The sequence below is a fragment of the Fistularia commersonii genome, chromosome 5, assembly GCF_037954325.1.
Source record: "Fistularia commersonii isolate RoL2024-O1a breed Wild chromosome 5, RoL_Fcom_v1.0, whole genome shotgun sequence".
Classification (NCBI taxonomy): Eukaryota; Metazoa; Chordata; class Actinopteri; order Syngnathiformes; family Fistulariidae; genus Fistularia; species Fistularia commersonii.
In genome coordinates, this window is record NC_141288.1 from 1,987,870 (window position 1) to 2,007,002 (window position 19,133).

The 19,133-nt window shown below is 46.1% G+C and overlaps 4 protein-coding genes across 6 annotated transcripts; 3 read left to right on the forward strand and 1 right to left on the reverse strand.

The window, feature by feature from the left end:
* The first annotated feature begins 23 nt into the window (after positions 1-23).
* Positions 24-5,427, forward strand: hcls1 (hematopoietic cell-specific Lyn substrate 1). Its single transcript, XM_086146341.1, is given in 15 exon segments — positions 24-156; positions 717-800; positions 880-953; positions 2,268-2,391; positions 2,472-2,582; positions 2,746-2,800; positions 2,877-3,022; positions 3,024-3,177; positions 3,251-3,306; positions 3,806-3,875; positions 3,961-4,109; positions 4,182-4,307; positions 4,387-4,531; positions 4,778-4,846; positions 4,919-5,427. Coding segments are annotated over 14 exon segments (1,500 nt in total). The 5' UTR covers positions 24-156; the 3' UTR covers positions 5,056-5,427.
* On the reverse strand, positions 5,368-7,255 carry llph (LLP homolog, long-term synaptic facilitation factor). 2 transcript variants are annotated; one of them, XM_086146346.1, is made up of 3 exons: positions 7,155-7,255; positions 6,292-6,528; positions 5,420-5,783 (listed from the first exon to the last, which is right to left on the reverse strand). In XM_086146346.1, exons 2-3 carry the CDS (start codon positions 6,512-6,514, stop codon positions 5,614-5,616), a joined length of 393 nt encoding a protein of 130 aa, XP_086002472.1. In that variant the 5' UTR covers positions 6,515-6,528; positions 7,155-7,255; the 3' UTR covers positions 5,420-5,613. The 2 variants fall into 2 exon arrangements, with proteins under 2 accessions (XP_086002473.1, XP_086002472.1); XM_086146347.1 differs by lacking the exon at positions 7,155-7,255 and having other exon boundaries at positions 5,368-5,783; positions 6,292-6,522.
* Positions 7,256-7,323: 68 nt separating this feature from the next.
* pex26 (peroxisomal biogenesis factor 26) lies at positions 7,324-10,972 on the forward strand. Its single transcript, XM_086146345.1, has 5 exons — positions 7,324-7,637; positions 7,714-7,854; positions 8,934-9,253; positions 9,342-9,482; positions 10,481-10,972. Exons 1-5 carry the CDS (start codon positions 7,462-7,464, stop codon positions 10,591-10,593), a joined length of 891 nt encoding a protein of 296 aa, XP_086002471.1. The 5' UTR covers positions 7,324-7,461; the 3' UTR covers positions 10,594-10,972.
* Positions 10,973-11,478: 506 nt separating this feature from the next.
* usp18 (ubiquitin specific peptidase 18) lies at positions 11,479-18,388 on the forward strand. Of its 2 annotated transcripts, none has more exons than XM_086146344.1 (10): positions 11,479-11,596; positions 12,685-12,787; positions 14,332-14,474; positions 15,052-15,131; positions 15,223-15,357; positions 16,738-16,833; positions 16,909-17,073; positions 17,141-17,272; positions 17,857-17,900; positions 18,015-18,388. In XM_086146344.1, exons 1-10 carry the CDS (start codon positions 11,563-11,565, stop codon positions 18,088-18,090), a joined length of 1,008 nt encoding a protein of 335 aa, XP_086002470.1. In that variant the 5' UTR covers positions 11,479-11,562; the 3' UTR covers positions 18,091-18,388. The 2 variants fall into 2 exon arrangements, with proteins under 2 accessions (XP_086002470.1, XP_086002468.1); XM_086146342.1 differs by lacking the exon at positions 11,479-11,596 and adding an exon at positions 11,939-12,032.
* The last annotated feature ends 745 nt before the right edge of the window (positions 18,389-19,133 follow it).

Below are 19,133 nucleotides of genomic sequence, written 5' to 3' on the forward strand. Positions count from 1 at the left end.
TTAACGACGTCCTCCGTCGAGAGGGGATACGCGCTCCCGAGCACCGCGCATGCTCGTGAACGCGCCACCTCTGCAGCCTCCTGTCTGGGACTCGACCGCGGGTCCGAATCCACGCAACAACAGAAAATAATACCTCCGACAAATCTCACCTGAAAGGTAAAGTGCTTTTCAATTGGCCTTCTTCTCCCGCCGAGAGCCAATCGGTTTTAACCTCCATTTTTTATTTTCTTATTTTATGGATAAAGTGGTTGTCTTTATTGTCGACCACCTTTTGACGCCAAAGTTTACGTCAGCAAAGATAAAGAGCACCTGTATTGTTTATTACACTGTTATTACACGGTTATTACACCCGCTGGGTGTAATAGTCTATTAATAAAGTCAGTAATTAAATCAGGCCTTCCTGTTCTGCATTCCCGTCCCCTGAGGAGCATTTTGGGGTTTCTGGACAAACCAGGCCAAGCGTTCGGACGTCCAAAATTCAATATTCCTCATAAAGGGAGAACGAAGAAGTTGGTCGACGTGAGATGCGACGTCGTCGTCGTCGTCGTCGGGTGCCCGGCGGCGCCCGAACGACCCAACCGAACTTCCTTCTTCGTCGCTCGAGCGAACGAAGGAGCGGCGCGGCGAGCCTGTGATTTCCCGTCACGGAAATCGGTTAAATGTCACAAAACAGTGGCGTGATCGTCCAGACGGGTGAGACCGTGCTCTGTCTCCAGATGTGGAAAGCGGCGGTTGGCCACGACGTTAGCGTGGAGGCGGCGGCGGAGGGAGACGACTGGGAAACAGACCCCGACTTCGAGGTAACCGCGTCGCGGCGGGTTGTGAGTCGAAGCAGAAGAAGAAGAAGAACTGAAACCCCGGTTGTTTGTCGCCTTGCAGAACGACGTCACGGAGTTGGAGCAGAGGTGGGGGGCCAAGACCATCCAGGGCTCGGGACGCAAAGATGCCTTCAGGTGACCGGGCGGGAGGTGTTTGCAGGGTTCGGGGAGATTCACAGATTCTGGTTGTTGATCTGAAGGAAGAGGAAGAGGAAGAGGAAGAGGAAGTGAGAGCGCAGCGCCGTCTCACAGTCAGCCTCGCCTAATATGGCAGCGCTTGGAGATTGACAGACGCGTCACGTGGCTGTGACCCGTTGGAGAACCTTCTGGAGAACCTGAGGAACCAGGAGAAAGCCAGAAGGTTCCTGGTTGGATTCCCACGGGAGGCTTTTCTGTGTGGAGTCTCCATGTTCTCCTGGGTCTGCACGGGGTTCCTCAGAGTTCTCCAGGTTCCTCCTGCAGTCCAAACACATGCAGGAGGTTCAGTGGAGACACTACATTGTCTGAATGAGAGGGGGGATTTTTTTGTCGCCATGATGGACGCTTTGAATTCTCCATGTGACGTGCAAATGGGAGGGTGAATGTGTGTGTACTATTTGTGTGTACTATCTGTTGTACACTACCTGCGCATACTATCTGTGCATACTACCCCAGTGTCCTCCCCCTGTGTACTATCTGTGTACACTGCCTGTATGTACTACCTGTGTGTACCATCTGTGTATACTACCCATGTACACTACCTGTCTGTACCATCTGTGTGTACTCCCTGTGTGTACCATCTCTTTGTACTACTTGTGTGTACCATCCTTGTGTCCTCCCCCTGTGTACTACCTAAGTGCACTATCCCTGTGTAGTACCCATGTGTACCATCTGTGTGTACTACCCTGTATACTTCCTGTCTGTACCATCCGTGTGTACTACCTTTGTGTACTATCATTGTGTCATCTCCCTGTGTACTATCTGTGTACACTGCCTGTATGTACTACCTGTGCGCACCGGCTGTGTATACTACTCATGTACACTAGCTGCCAGTACCCCCCATGTACACTACTTGTCTGTACCATCTGTACTATCCTTGTGTACTCCCTGTGTACCATCTCCTTGTATTACTTGTGTATACCATCCTTTTGTCCTCCCCCTGTGTACTACCTAAGTGTACTACCTGTATGTACCATCTGTGTGTACTACCCTGTATACTTCCTGTCAGTATCTGTGTGTACTACCTGTGGGCACGACCTGTGTGTGCTATCTGTGTGTACTGTCTGTGTAGGCTACCTGTGTGTGCCATCTCTTTGAACTACCCCTGTGTACTATCTATGTACTACCTTAACACACGACTGGTGTGTACTGTCTGTGCACAATATCTGTGTGTACTTCCCGTGTGCGCCATCGATGTGTACTGTCCATGTGTACTGTTGTACCTGTACTGACCCGTGTGTCGACGGCCAGCGTCGCAGAGCTCCGACAGGAAGTCACAACGGAGCATGAGCTGGTGAAGAACAAGGAGCAGACGCCCAAAGCGTCGTATGGCTACGGTGGAAAGTTCGGGGTGGAGAAGGACCGGATGGACAAGGTTTGCAACTCCTGCTTTTTCAATTCACCCTGAACTCACCACGTTGGTATTGTATCTTCACGATCTCCCCGCTGACTCAGGCGGCCGTGGGCCACGACTACGTGGCGCAGGTGGAGGACCACTCCTCGCAGAGGGACGCGGCCAAAGGCTTCGGCGGTAAATACGGCGTGCAGAAGGACCGAGTAGACAAGGTGAGAAGATCTCCACCTCCTGATGTCCTGCGGACCCTGCCCGAGTGGACCGCCCATGTTTTGAGGGTCTTTTTGGAAAAGATTTAAGAGTCTTCTTTACAGCGTCAACAGATCTGATCATAATAATGAATGATAGATATATTTGTGCGTGTCACGTCCGCAGTCGGCCCTGGGTTTCGACTACAAGGGAGCCGTTGGTCAGCACTCGTCCCAGAAAGGTAGGTCATCCCTCCAGCTCCTCCTGGAAGCCGCTTCCAAACCCTGGGCTTTGGCCTGATGCCCCTGTGGTGGCAGATTACTCCAAGGGCTTCGGAGGAAAGTACGGCGTGGAGAAGGAGAAGGTGGACAAGGTGGCGCTGGGCTACGACTACAAAGGAGAGACAGAGAAGCACCAGTCGCAGAGAGGTGAGTTGAAGTCCGACCGTAACATCTTGATGGACGTCTTGTCGGACGTCCTGTCTGACGATGCAACCGACGCCATCAGATTACTCCAAGGGCTTCGGAGGAAAGTACGGCGTGGAGAAGGAGAAGGTGGACCGAGCCGCCCTGGGCTTCGATTACAAGGGTGAGACAGAGAAACACCAGTCGCAGAAAGGTAAGAGAGGCAACGCGCCGACAGCAAAACTCCAGCTTCATCAAGAAGCCTCTGACTGATCCGGTGCTTCCAGATCATTCCGCTGGATTCGGAGGTCGATTCGGAGTCCAGTCAGATCGAATGGACAAGGTCAGTATCTTGGGGAGCCTCCAGGACCTTCATGGAGGGAGGAGAACACCTCAACGCAGTATGGGTCTCTGTGTGCGGCACGAGAGGGTGAATGGTTGCATGTCCCTATATGAAGCCACGTGATTGGCTAGGGCGAGCCCCGCCTCTTGACCAATGGCAGCTGAGATGGGCTGCAGTCCCGCCGCTGGCCGAGAGCAGGATTAGCGGAAGTTAGAAGGAATGGAGAATGTTTGGAGAGAAAAAAGGGAAAAAAAACCAGACACAAACCAAAGATGAGATCAGATTTGACATGACACATCCCAAAGTTAAATATAATATTTTCAGTTTGGTGTGTGTGTTTAAAATTGTAAAATGATAACTACTTTGATCTCTGAATGAACGTGACGGGGATGATTTGATTTGTTCCTAAAGAGGTCACAGATGTTGATGGTGAAGTTCACGCCTCCTCCTCCTCCACCTATTCCTCCTTCTCTTCTTCCTTCTCGTCCTCCTCCTGCAGAGCGCAGCCTCCTTCTCAGACATGGACTCTCCAGCCTCGGCTTACGAGAAAACGCAGCCGATCGAAGCCTGTGAGTAGTCGCCTGTTCATCTTCAGTCGGCGCGTTTTAAAAGTCCCGTCGACGAGCGTCCGCCTTCACCGCTGTTCTCATGCAGCGAGCGCAGGGGCCGGGAAGCTGAAGGCCCGTTTCGAGAACCTGGCCAGAGCTTCGGACGAGGAGAACAGGAAGAGGGTGGAAGAGGAGCGAGCCAGAAGGAAGGCCCGAGAGGACCGGGAGCGGGAGGAGGCCCGGCGCAGGCAGCAGGTACCGCGGGCCCTCGGAGGGATTCACCACCGATCCGGGAATCCAAAACTCACCTTGGAGGCGTCTCCGCAGGAGCAGAGCAGCAGGGAGGAGGATGCGCGTCCGCCAGCTGTTCCAGATGTGCCGCCAGAGCCCCACCATGCAGAGAAGCAGGAGATACAAGACATCCCAGAGCCAGAACCAGAACCAGAACCCGAGGTGAGCCAGAGGCACCGCGGGAGTGCCAGGCTTGAATACCGGAATCAGAAGCTCCTCCTCCAGGTCTGAAGTTCCTCAGGTCGTTCCTGTACGTTCTCAGGACGAGCCGGAGTACGAAGAACCTCCGGCCCTGCCTCCGCGCGCCGATGACATGCTGGAGTTGGAGGACGAGGACGACGGGGAATACGAAGACATCGACGCGCCGCCCCCTCCGGCGCCGCCAGGTCTGTTCAAACCAGGGTTCTCGCGCTCTCCGGCTTCCACAAGCCAGAAGCCATTTGGACAAATTTAATGGCCAATATAAGAGATTTGTCAACACTGCTAAAATTTTAATTGGGAAATTTGGTTGAATTTGAAGGGGAAAAGCCCAAAGGACAAAAAAAAAAAAAGACTATTACATTGAAGTTCCCTTTGAATCCCCCACACTGCTTCTTCAGCTTTTCTCTTAACACTTGTGTTTTTTCTTCCAGATGCAGAGAACGACTACGAGGACCTGTCCGGTGGCTTGGTGGCAAAAGCTATCTATGACTACGTAGGAGGTAACACACTTTGTTAGTGTGCGGCGACCCTCTCCGGCCCGGCAAGAACATGCTCTCCGGTCTGCTTTTCAGAGGAGGACGACGAGATCTCCTTCAACCCCGACGATATCATCACCAACGTGGAGATGATCGACGAGGGCTGGTGGAAGGGCCAGTGTCGAGGGCGCGTCGGTTTGTTTCCCGCCGCTTACGTCGAGCTGATGCAGTGAGGAGGGGAACTCTCGGCCTTCCCCGTCCACCTCAACTCATGCCATTAGCTTAGACGACAGATTTTGACACCAGTGTTTCATTATTATTGAAACTTTGTGTCAATCAGCTGATCATTTCAGCAGCTATTATCTCAAGTAGGTGAGTATCGGTGTTTTTTTTTTTTTTTAGTCGGGTCACTTGAACTCAACTTATTTCTGCTGTTATTGCTCACTGAGGCCGTTGTAATGACTGTTCCCAAACACAATGAAATGGAGAATGTTTGTAAATCTGCTGTTTATCAAGAGGAGGGATGTGTTACAAACACACACCCTGCATACATGCATTATATCTGGAATTTGCAGAAAATAAAAAGAAATAAAATAAACCGAACATACAGCTTCACTCTCAAGCCAGACAGTTCTTATTGGTAGGTCGAAGTGGAGCCGCTCTTCCCCGAGCAGCCTTTGTGGGAAACGTCACGATCTGCAGAGGAGGGCCGTCATGTAAGAATCCATGCATGAGTTTCCGAGTCTGCACGTCCAAAGTCTGTGAGGAGGCAAAGATCTGGTTCCCTTCTTTCACCAGGCGATGCCCTTCTTCTTCTTCTTCTTGCCTTGCTTGCCTTTATCCGACATCCGTTTGCTTTTCAGTTTCTTGGCCTGCCTTTGGCTCATCCACGTGGGGTACTGTCCGTTCTCGTCCAGCAGGGTTTTGGTGTTGCGTTTGCTGTCCATCTCCATCTTCCCATCTATAAATGAAAAGGACGGATGAGAAGTACGGTAAATAAGTGTCGGGAAAACGCGTTCTGCAGATCTACCGTAATTTACGCTTTTTTCACATGCTTTGAACACCGCGGCTTAAACAACAATCCGGTTCATTTATGGATTTTTTTTGGGCTAACCAGCTTCACCCCGCCAAAGTGTTTAGCCTCGTCACATCGGAACAACGAAATGACCGTAAAATTCTGATGACGTTCAATTCGACACAGAGGAAGACGATTTTAATGGTTTAAGTGCACAAAGATTGCAATCAGCTGGAGAAGGACGAGCGGGTGGACTTTTCCTTGTGTTATTTGTTATACATCTTTTTCATTGGCTGTGTTACAGGCACTGTCTGGGGGGAGGATTTCCAGTACATTATAAGAAGTGGATATCTGCAGCCTATATATGTACACATATAGGTTTGAAACGTGTGTTGCCTGTCAAACTGTAAAATTATGTAATCGCAGCAAAGTGTGTTGAATTCAAGTCGCTCACTTTCCACCTCCACCTCCGCCTCTGCCATGTCCACGTCTACGTTCTTCTTGATTTTGTCTGCTGAGACCACGGTGGCGACTTCCTGAATGTCGGTCATCACCGCCTCGCCTTTCACATCCAGAGACAGAGCCTTCTTCAGACGGGCCAGCTCCTTCGGAGCGTTTTTCTTTCTCTTCTCCGCCCGCATCTTCCTCTTCCATTTACTCCGCAGGCTTTTGGCCATTTTTGGGGAATATTCTGATAAAAAACAAGCATGCACATTACAACCTAGAGTCAAAGTATGGTGTATTTTCAAGTGAGGTAGGTCAACATGCAAGTCTAGCCATGTTACTGGGAATATGTCAATGAGTGGTTGTTAATAAACTTGTATTCAAAATTACGATACAGAGAACAAAAACGATCACTATGCCAAAGAAACGAAATGGCAGACAGGGTTTCGGACACTTTGGGATCTAAGTAATTATCTAATTGATGCGAACCTCTTTGTAATCCATTATTGACTTTGGCTAAACGTTTTCATTCGATCCTTAAGTCAACTGTTAATGATTAATCAATATAAAACTACCTTACACAAATCAGCACGAAATACTGATGTACTGATATTTAATGGATATGACTGATATTTCATTCTTCAAAAGTCTCGAACAAATGTTATTTTGATAGACATATGTTTTTTGTAAGTCTTAACAAAGATGGTAACCATTTAAGTTTAAATAGTACGGGAAGCACTAGGTAGCATGTTAGCTAGCAATCCGACTGCCTCTGTCTGACGCTTCTTAACAACAGATATTTTATCACATAATAGAAAACAATGTCAATAATTTAATACTTATGACACAAAAATAAACTTAAATGGGACTTACAGGTAGGAATTTAGCTGCTCTACTCGTCGGAAAACGGGCTGGAGAGACACGTGTTTACTGGTTGTGACGAATGCGACTCTTTTGAACATAGTAGAATATGATTGGCTACTACGCTCGCATTCAAGAACATGACTCGTGATTGGCTTGTGTCGAAAAAACCCGGAAGGCTTAGGGGGGTCGCAGAATGTAAACAAGCTGTGGCTAGGTTGACATAAAGTCGAGGTGTTTTTTTCTAAATTTACTTTGCGATACAGTACGCGTTTTGAACGTTGAAGTACCTTCTTATTGTTTTTATTTTTCTACGGAAATGAGTATCTCTTCCGCTAGTCGCAGCCCCCCGCTCTCCCCCACCGTAACCCATATGTTCAATATGTTGGACGCAGCTGCTGAGCAACTGATGGTGCACCAAGACTTCCAGGAAGCCTTTTATACATGCGAAAGCAGCCTGGAGAATCTTTCCTGCATGGAGGAGGATGACACCAGGTTGATATGGATGCACCATGTTGCACTACCTTACTCTGTGTTAGTGGTGCTCACGGTGAGTGCTGTGTCTTCCCAGGTGTGCAGAGCTGAAGGCCGGCTTCTGCACCGTCGGTATCCAGGCTCTGGCCGAGCTGAATCAGTGGAAGGGTGTCTTCTCCTGGGTTCTCCAGCTCTACGGGCGTCAGGAGAGAATACCGGCCAAAATAATGCAGATGTGGTGAGTCGTGCTTAAAACACAAGATAGCGGGCCCAAATGTTCCAAGCCTATTCAACTTTCTGTCATAGAAAGAAAAATGTCCAGAAAATACATCCCTTGAACTCGACAGTTTTCTTTCATGGGACTGCTGTGGTTGGTACAGAAGGTCTGGTCTGGTTAGCGCCTTGCATGGCCACTCACCCCTTTGTGTGTGTGAATGCCACCTTGTGTAAAGTGAAATGAAACACAGAGGTTTTAAAGCGTTCTACAAGTTGAGACCTTCTTCTTTTCCTTTGTGCTGCTCTGCTCAAGGCTCGCCACAGTGAATCATCTTCTTCAATGTCATCCTGTCCTCTGCATCCTCTGCGCTCACACCAACCAACTCCACCTCCTCTTTTGCTACAGCCAAATATCTCCCCTTTGGTCTTCCTCAAGGGAGTTTTCTTTCATATAGCATGAATCTACTTTCAAAATACTGTGAAAATCATTTGAATGTCGACGCCTGATCAATCAATTTAATCAACCTTGTGAATTAAAATCCAGAATTGAGAAATCCCCTCATTTCCCACAATCAGAGACTATTATTTTCAGTCGTTGATTGATACCACCAAGGAGCTCCACTGAACGCCACAGGAGGTCTTTCCTACCTGAGGCTATCAGACTTTTTAATTCCTCTTCCCTCAGCTGCAGGGAATCTTCAAACCTTTGTACTTAAGACCTTAAAACACTGATAGCCTTAACCTTGACAATTTATATTTGATTGTATTTCTTATTCTCCCTCCTTCCTACTATTATCTATTATTGTTATGTTTTTGCTTGAAACTCTGGCACAACAATTTCCTTCGGGATGAATAAAGTTGTTCTCATCTCTCATCTCATCTCTCATTAGCAGCTCTATTTTGAAATGATAAATAATTTATTTGGAACTCAAGAAGCCTCTCAGGTGAGGGCTGAAATGTCTTCAAATGAAGAAATTCAAGTCCAGTTGCCACAACAAGAAGATTTCCACATGAATTTATTTTAATATTTTCCATTTTTTTATTTCACCAAGCTAGTTCTGACATACTGACTCCATGCTTTTTTTTTTCTCATTTTGGCAGCATCCTTCTGTACTTCAAGGTGGGCGAGCCGGCGGTGATGCAGGAGGCGGCGAGGGCTTGGCTTCACCACCCCAGCAACAGCAGGGTAGCCGGGTTTGGGACGGTGGCAGAACTTTACCTGCTCAATGTCCTCCTGCCTCTGGGACAGACGGACCGGGCCCGCGAGCTGATCGCGGGCGAGGTCGCCAGCGTGGCGTTCACCGAGGACCAAAGGCAGATGGCGCTGGACGTCGTGGAAGAGTTCGAGCAGGAGAGCGAGGAGGCAGCTCCAGACCCCGATGGCAGCTCAGCTGGCGGGATCTCAGCTGTTTCAGAACAAGGTCAGAACTTCTCATAAACAGCGTCTTACAAATGTAAAAAGCAGTGTTAATCGTTGCCCTGATCTGTGTGTGTGTGTGTTTTACACAGGGAGTGTCTTCCACAAACTGGAGGCCACGCTGAGGATGTTCTGCAGGAGGCTTCTGGCGATGGGTCGGGGCTCGTTTCCCCTCCGGAGAGTTTTCGTGGCTGCCGTTATTCTCTACATGCTCTTCACCAGACTGGATCCAGGTTGGAGGCAGTTCTCACAAACAGTTGCTTATAAGTTATAAAAACTCTTAATGTTAAATACGACAAGATACACACGACAAATAGTTAAGAATTACTCTGTTTAATTTTATCTTTGAATAAGATAGAATTCATCTTATTCATATGATTGCAATAATATTTTTGTTGTTTTTTTCACAATTCGACCAATATATAGGACCTTTTAACCTCTTTGTTTTGGACATGACAACAACATCACAATGATCAGATACCATTTGTAAAATGTAATGTAGTTTTATTCATATATTCATTGTCTTGCAGTCAGGGGGGAGCTCAGCCTATCCCAGCTCTTATTGGATGAGAGGCGGGCCTCACCCTGGACCAATCACAGGGCCACATATAGAGACATACAACCACTCCAAAACAGACCACTGCAGCCTCCCTTTATATATACTGCTCAAAAAAGTAAAGGGAACACTTGAACAACACAATGTAACTCCAAGTCAATCACACTTCTGTAAAATCATAGTGTCCACTCAGGAAGCAACACAGATTCATTTTGACTTGTTTTAAGGACATTACATCAAGGTTGGATCAGCCTGGAGTTTGTTTTTACACTTTAATTTTGAGTGTGATTCCTAATCCAGACCTCCATGGGTTGATACAATTGATTTCCATTGATCATTTTTGTGTGATTTTGTTGTCAGCACATTCAACTGTGTAAAGAGCAAAGTATTTCATAAGAATATTTCATTCATTTAGATCTAGGATGTGTTTTTTAAGTGTTCCCTTTATTTTTTTGAGCAGTGTATATATAAAATCACAAAAATATGTATTTGATCATTTCAGTATTTTTTAAATACACAGCACTAATTTCGAGTAACTTAATAAATAATAAATAATAATAAATATTTCATGTAAATGTGTTTTTCAATTGTTTCTGTGCTGCGAGTGGAATCCCTCAGGTCTGTTTCACCCTCTCCTCTTCCTCCTCCTCCTCTTCCTCTCCTGCGTGTCTGCAGCCCTGCCGTCGTCATTCCTGTGGATTTCCAGACTTCTTCAGTTGATAAAACAGACGTGGAGGACCATGTTTGCACCGTATTATCATGCAGCCGCTCACAGAAAGGACCTCTAGGAGACAAGGAGCTGCTGCTCTTTAACCAACGTACAGTTTTATTCTCAGGTTGTTTCTTTTTTTTTTTTTGGAGTAACATCCTTAGTCCAGTTAACAGCCAATGATTTTGTTTCTGTTTTAATTTTTACAGTTTTCTAGACTTTAACTTCTAAAAACTCATTAAGCTATTCAGGAGCCAAAGGTAGAAACACACTTATTAAGATGGATTTTAACCAGCAGAGTTTTTGTAAGATCTTTATCAGTGCTTGTGATGAAGATCATGATGCCAGGATGGATCTTTTCAGTTGTCACTTTCCGACTGACCCGCCAGTTCACGACTTCCATCAACCCACCCAAACAAACCATCTCTGCTGCCCCAGACCAAATGAAATGCTGACCAAGAGTGTGTATGTGTGTTTAATTTTCTGTGATCACTTCCTGTTGTGTATATTCAACTGGAACATGGTGATTTTGTTGGTAAATTTCACAGAAACACAACTATCTTGGAGCCATTCACCCACCCTTTCACACGTTTGGACAATGTAACACGTTTTTGGACTGTGGGAGAAACCTGGAGAACCCTGATGTTCTTCATGTTTTCAGGAGGAGAAACTCCAACCAGGGACCTTCTCGCCGCGATTCAGAAGCACTAACCGCTGCTCCAGATAATTTGATACACAATAATGCTAGTAAAAATAATGACATAAAACAATTTTATACCATTCATTTTTCGAAACGCATCCCATTAAAGTGCTACACGAATACAACACGGAAGTCGGAGCAAGACGAATAAAATAAAAAGAATTCCCTTATCGTGTTCCGACAGTCCAGTAAAAGAATTCCTGAATTAAAAAAAAAAAAAGAGATGCAATGAAAACATAAATTCAGCGGCCCGGTTTCTATTCCTCCCAAACGCGAAAGTGAAACGAAAGTGAAAGTATAGTGACGTCACGCGGATCTTCAGCTCAGCTGGCGGATCCGCGGTCGGAGATGTGGACGCGCTTTTGTGAAGCTCTGGACTCCAGTAAGTACGAACCACTCTCCTTCTCACACACACACACACACACACACACATACACACGCACTAAAACACACTGAAGATGGTCGTCTTCACTTCGTGATTCGTTCGCGGGTTTGACTTTGTTTACATCGACGCTTCGGGAAGTGAAGGCGAAAGTGTTGGGTTTCGGAGCCTAAAAATTAATTTATACACGGTTTGAAATTGGGAAATGTTACCGAGCGGGTGTCACGTGATTTCGTCCATTTTAGGAGGACAAGTACACACGTGTTAAATGTGTGTGTGTGTGTGTTTAAGTTTGAGGGGGTTTTACTGTGTTTTAAGAAACAATTTTGAAGTTTACAGAAGCAGGAAGGGGAGAATGTGAGGTTTGGTTTGGAAGGTGAACACCTGAGCTGGAGTCCCATGGTTCGGGCGTGTCTGGAGAAGGTCCAGGCAGAAGGTATGAGAAGGTCAGGGGAGAAGGTTTGAGTTGAAGGTCTAGGCAAAAGGTATGAGGAGAAAGTCTGGGCGGAAGGTCAGGGCAGAAGGTATGAGGAGAAGGTCTTGGTAAAGGGTCTGGGCAGAAGGTATGAGAAGGTCTGGGCAGAAAGTCTGGGGAGAAGGTATGAGGAGAAGGTCTGAGTTGCCAGACAGGAAGCTGGTTGGTGGAGGGTTGGAAGGAGGCACGGGATTGGTTCAGGCCCTCGAAGGAGAGCATCTCGAGTCCAAGCTTGGTGTTTCATAAGACGCAGGTCGGTTCGGGTCCTTGAGTGGCGTCCGGTCCGATCAGGCTCTGCAGGCCGAGAGCTGGTTTTCACCTCCAGAAACAGGAAAAAGCAGCTGCCGGGGTTTGAAGGCGGGCGGACGGGACGCTCGGTCAGTTTACATTTCCAATATTTCGCTGTTGCTCGAGTGACAAGTGAGTCAAGAAGAACACCGTGGTCTCCAAGAAACCCTCTACCACGGCCGTGTTAAGTCGTCCCTCAAATGCATCGATCCAGTCGGACCGGAACAGAAAGCCAGAATTGAGAAATAGCAGCGCTTTGTGTCGGCGATGGATGAAACGCACGGCGAAAACAGTCCGACTGAACGTTTCTTTTCCGATTTGGCAGAAATGAGAGTGAGAGGCCTCGGGAACTACTTCCTTTCCTGCTGCGTGAACTCTTTACTGCAGACTCTGTCTGCTACGTGGGAGCTGATCGACCTGCTGGACAGGTAAGCTGACAACCCGCCACCCTCATCTCGAGGTGTTTAGGATACCCCGCTAAAGGAAGCTTGAGTTTTCAGGGCTGATCCAGAAATAATGACGCCGCAGGATCACCCCGGCTTGATTTGACCAGAGAGAAATGTCGTCGGGTTTAAAAATTTTTTAACCTTTTTTTTTAAAGATAAGATGAAATACTTTGTCCATTTGTGCAGTGACTTTGATATTTTCTGCATCAGAAAAACAAAACAGGAAGAAACCCCCCCCCTTAAATTCAGACTTGCAATTCCACCGGTGTCCGCTAGAGGGCGCAGTGGACGATCTGAGCTTATTTACATTATACATGAAGTTTCCAAGCTCAGGTTGAATAAGGGAATATTAGTTTATCGCAATTGCTAAAACACAGTTTTGTAAAATACATAAAGCATTTTCAAAATCAAATTTTTGCATCGGCGGCACACATTTTATTCCTATTTCTAGATTTTTCTCTAACCGGCCACACCCTGTTTGGCACAATGAAAAGCACTCTCATCTTAAGTGCGCTTTGCCATTTCAGAAAAAAAGTTGAAATTAGAGAGAATTTTTCAGATTTTTCACGTGCATAGAATACATTTGCAGATGTACACACGCACGCTGTTCATACATTTATATTTTATTTTTCGACTAACAAGTCAATGCAACACATCGTTAAGTTATTTCTGTGAAAACTAAAGTTGCCGATATCATTTTTTGACAGAAATGTCAAAAAAATGTGCTCTCCTTTTAGTGCTTACTCCCTGATTTTAAATAAAAACAATTACATTTTTTTTCCTTTAAAAAAAAAAAAATCTGATTTACGCTCATTTTGCAATTTAAAATGGCACTTTTTGCAGTAAAATCTCCCAAAACAATTCTCTGCATGAGGCACAACAATCTGACATAAAGTCACGCTGGCCGTTTCAAGTCCCCACCATTCAAAATGACACTGCAAGGATAAAATCACAGATATACGAGCCACCCGGCACAAACGCCTCAATGCATGACTGAAAAAAAAAAAAATTGTTCAAATATCAATTATTCTCCAATGAGAAGGTGACGATAGGCTGCACTGACTCATCAATAAAAAACTAAACAGCATGTGAGTGTGTGCAGATATATTTTGCACACGTGAACCCAAAAGTTGCCCAAAAGTTTGGAGCTAATTAGAAAAACAAATCTGTGAATAGAAATGAAGCGTGTGCCATTTGATGCAAAAGTTCAATAACGCTGGATGTGGTTTTCGGTTGCGGTGCTTCATTTTGGAGGATACATGTGATTTTTTTTAGTTGTCTTTTAGTTATTTTGATAAAAAAAAACGGTCTAGGTTGCAAAAGGTTGTTTCAGAAATTGGAAAAAACTGCAAGCGTTGAGGTGTTCGGCCAGTTAGCCCGCGTATCCGGGGCGTTTAAAAATGTGTTTCAAGTTTTTCAGCCTTGAGAAGAGGATTTACTCTCTGTGTGTCAGTTTTTTGTGCTCATTTTAGTGTTTTAGCGATTGGGGACAAAAAAAACAACTTCGAATTTGTGATTCGCTCCAGGTGGGAACCGGCCGACGGGGGATCGGAGCGTCACGGCGTCGCGCTGGAGCTGAAACGAGTCCTGAAGCTGATGAGGAGCGGTTCCACCAAGTCGGACCCCCACTTGGATTTCCTGCGCTGTCTGAACAATAACGGCGTTCGGCGTGAGTCTCAGAATCCGAATATTTTATCGATCCCACAGGGGGGAAATAGCTTTTTGTTAAAAGCGGGAAAGAATCAAAATAGAATTCAATAGCCAATCATGAAAATAAAATAAAAAATATAGAGATCGAAATACTTGACACTTTATATTTTATTGTATTTCTAAAATAAAAAATACAGAGATCGAAATACTTGACACTTTATATTTTATTGTATTTCTAAAATAAAAAATACAGAGATCGAAATACTTGACACTTTATATTTTATTGTATTTCTTATTCTCCCTCCTTCCTATTATTATCTATTATTGTTATGTTTTGCTCGAAACTCGGGCACAACAATTTCCTTCGGGATAAATAAAGTTGTTCTTATCTTATCTTAAATAGATAAAATAATAAATAATAAAATAAATATATAAAAATCAAGTTTAGAAGAGCATATATTTTGAAATAAAATAATTATTAATATGTGCATGTATGTGATTACATGTCGTAATTATGTGTTTTGCAAAAAAACAAAGAAAGCACAGCGACTCTTCATATTCATGTATATCCATTTGAGTGTTTTTCAACTTTGTAGTGGGGATGGAGCACGACGCCGACGAGGTTTTCCTCTTCATCCTGAACTTTACTCAAGAGCAGATGGACAACCAAACCCTGGTTTGATCCAATTCATGAAACTTTATTTAATAAAAAAAAAAAAAAAAAAGCCATTGTGGTGTCAACAACCTCCTCTTCTTCTCCCCACCAGGCTCTTGAAATCCAAAATCTGTACAAGATCTCGGTGGAAATGTCCGTGAAGTGTTCGGCGTGTGGCTTCACCCAGAACCTGAGCAGCTTCATGCTCAACCTCCCGCTGCACATCCAGGAGGATCGCAACCGCCTGGTATGATCTCGCCTCGCGCCCGGCGGCTTTTAATTTTCCGGACTATAGGGCGCACCTGAATATAAGCCGCACCGGCTGAAAATAAAATCAATCTATGTGTACATATACTGCTCAAAAAAAGAAAGGGAACACTTGAACAACACAATGTAACTCCAAGTCAATCACACTTGTGTGAAATCATAGTGTCCACTCAGGAAGCAACACAGATTCATTTTGACTTGTTTTAAGGACATTACATCAAAGTTGGATCAGCCCGGAGTTTGTTTTTACACTTTAATTTGGAGTGTGATTCCTAATCCAGACCTCCATGGGTTGATACAATTGATTTCCATTGATCATTTTTGTGTGATTTTGTTGTCAGCACATTCAACTGTGTAAAGAGCAAAGTATTTCATAAGAATATTTCATTCATTTAGATCTAGGATGTGTTTTTTAAGTGTTCCCTTTATTTTTTTGAGCAGTGTATATAGGTCGCACTTGTTTATAAGCCACCGTTGTCCATGTTGGAACATGAGATATTTACACAGATTTTTTTTAATTACGATAAACACGGGTAACACAAATACATAATGGAAATGCTTTTTTCCAATCCGTGCCTGTGACACGACTTATGAACAAGATGAATAATAAATAACACAAGGAAAAGTCCATCCATCATCCAAAAACCATTAAAACTGTCCTTCGTTGTCGGAATCGAACGTTCCGATGCGTCGACGCTAAATATTTTGGCGACACGAAGCCCGGTAGCTCCCCCGAAAAATCCAGCGTTCAAAGCGTGTGGGGAAAAAAGTTGCGGCTTATAGTCCGTAAATGACGGTGGTATCAGGGTGGTGCAAATCGAGAATGCTAGTTCTTATGCGGTCCGGCATCAGGTGGAAGCCGCTGTGGTAAAAATAGAAGCAGCTCCATGTGAAAGAAATTTAACTCCACGTCCTGTGACAGGAAGTGAACTGGTAAAATGGTACGTTCCAAATGATTAATTATCTAAATGAATATCATTAGTCGAAATAAGTATCTATAATAACATTTATTTATATAACTCATAGATTCAATTTAATCCACAGGCATTAAATCTCCTTTCAGGACTGGATTGCAGCCTCCTTTAGGAGTTATCCTTAGAAATGCTTCTTTTTAAATGCTTAAATCTATAAAATTTGCGTGCCAGAAGGGGGTGCTGCCGCCCCCTCGCCGCCCCCCTCCTCCAATGGCGTCGCTCGGCGTCAGAGGTTTGTGCGGTGGATCTGTGGAGTTTGGGTAACCTGGGCGAAGAGGTCCCGTTTTACACCTGAACCGGAACTTGCAGTTTAATCTGTATTTTTACATGCGTTGCGGGAAAAAGTCCTGAACTGAAATGCACCTTTTGGCCGTTTTCCTTTCCAGGAAGACTGCATCTCCTCTTTCTTCAAGCCTCAGGAGCTAGAGGGCAGAGACTGCTGCTACTGTCCACAGTGCAGGACCAAGAAGCCGTCACAGAAGGTCAGTCCGGCTGAGGGGGACGGTTGCCTGAAGAAAACAGGAAGTCAAGAAATCCCCGATGTGCTCGTCTTCCAGGCCACGGCGCTGCTGTCCCTGCCTCCTGTCCTGCGCGTGAACCTGAAGCGCTTCAGGAGTCACCGAGGTTGGACCCGAAAACTTGACTGCGAGGTCACGTTCCCAGAGAGTCTTGACCTTTCCAAGGTCCTGCCCGAAGGAGCTCTGTCAGCGGACGCCACCCGGGTAACTCCTGCATCACGTAGAGCGCTGGAACGCCGCCGTTCGTACTCTTACATGCCATTTGTTCTAGACGGACCTGAAGTACAAGTTGTTTGCGGTCGTGGTACACTCTGGTACTGCCCTGTTCGGCCACTACACTGCTTATCTTCGTCACCAAGGGGACCAGAGCTGGTACTTCGCAGATGACAGCAATGTTGAAGAAGTAGGTTCAGTCTATTATTTTACCTATATTGTCTATCTGATGTATAACCTGGGAGCGAGTTGGTCTCTGGTAGGCTACCGACTGATGGCCTTTCCCTTTGGAGTCTCCACGTTCTCCGCGGGAGACCCCGAATTGACAAGATACGTGAACGACAGGGTGAATAGTTGTCGTGGACGGGGTGATGAACGCTTGTATGTCTCTATGAGGGAGCCAACGTTGTATGCCCAAATGTGGCCCCGCGATGGATCCGGGGTGAACCCCGCCTCTCGGCCAATGACGGCTGGGATCGGCTCGAGCCTCACGCGACCCTGACCGCAGGATAAGCAGTGTAGATAATGAACGCATGAATGATTATATAATCTCTTATCTCGATATCATGAAGTAATTTCACAACAGCCCGACGTAGAGTTTAAAGCAACAGGACGTAATGAAGCAAGCCTGGAAACAAGATGTACCTCAAATCGGCTCCGAATCGTCTGAAAATCGAAACGAGGCGTCCTGAAGTTTTTTTCCGAACCCTCGCTCACAGAAAACGCACCGTTTTATTGTTTACTTTCATTGACGACTACTGCTTGGACTCGCAGGTCTCCTGGGAGAAGGTGCGGAAAACGTACGGCGGTAACTCCCGGTAAATATCAAGTTTTATTTCGACCCCGAATTCTTTCACTTCAATCTCCTCCTCGCCGTTTTTTCGCCGTCGGCTAATCTTAACCCCGGTAATCTCCGCCGGTTGTCGTTGCAGGCAAACGGCGTACATGCTCATGTACCGAAGGGGAGGCGACGAAGACGGGGAAACGGCACCCGGACGCTCGGCCTGAGAGGAATCGCCGCGCGGATCATATAAATCGAAATGCCCGGTTGAATTGAAATGTATGTACACTAGATTTCTTCCCCCCCTTTAGCACCCGGTGGTTAAATACAGTAAACTAGCAGGGCCATTAGGTGGCATGAAAGACCCAGCACTGCGGGTTTCTCGCTCACACTAATCACATTGTGAATGATACTGCGGATTGGTTTTAAGAGAATGCTGAGCTTAGATATTCACTGTTTTGGGGGAAATACCTGCAATAATGTTCATTTTCCTGACGCTGCTGCATAATATGAGTCACCCGTAAAGAACAATGAAGTCATTTGTTTTTTTGGGGCCGGCAGAGCCGAAAAACAAAAGGCGTCCTTCAGCGCGCGCTGCCGTTTATATATGCTAAGATTTTTTTTTTTTTTTCCCCCACTAACTCCAGACATTATCGGACGGTTTCTTGATAAGCGTATCGGAAATGAGCGCGCTAATCCCCCCTCCGCCCCCCTCGCACCGAATAGCGCCCGTTGTGGTAAACACACGGGAAAGCAATTTGGACTAAAGAGAGGTAAACAGCTTCAGCCTCAGCTCTCCACGGCTGGGTATAGGGTGTGAGCCCAGGCTCCAAAGTTCCCACTGGCCTCGCCAAGAGTCGGGGGACCGTGTGAAATGGTGCCTATGTGCTGCAGAGGTCTGACAGAATGGAACATGTCTGCGCAGCGCCACAGGCGGAGGCCTCATGCTTAGTCATCTCGCTGCCATGTAGCTCCGCCGCAGCCTTCTATATAGCGGACCGGCCTCCCACGTTCTGCACAAAGAGTCGGATCTCCGCGCGCGTCGTGTTTACGTCTGAGTCAGCCGCCGTTCACAACCTGATTATACCTTTTTTTTTTTTTTGCTGAGTTAGGCACTTACTCGTCACGTTCCAGTTGACGAGCCAAGCAAGAAATTAGCACAGCGACCCGTTGGGTAGCATCGAGCGTCGTCGATACGTTTGACATGAATTGGTCCAGGTGATTCCCGCGTCCCGAAATGCAACTTTGGCCCACATTTTAAGGGCCGCGG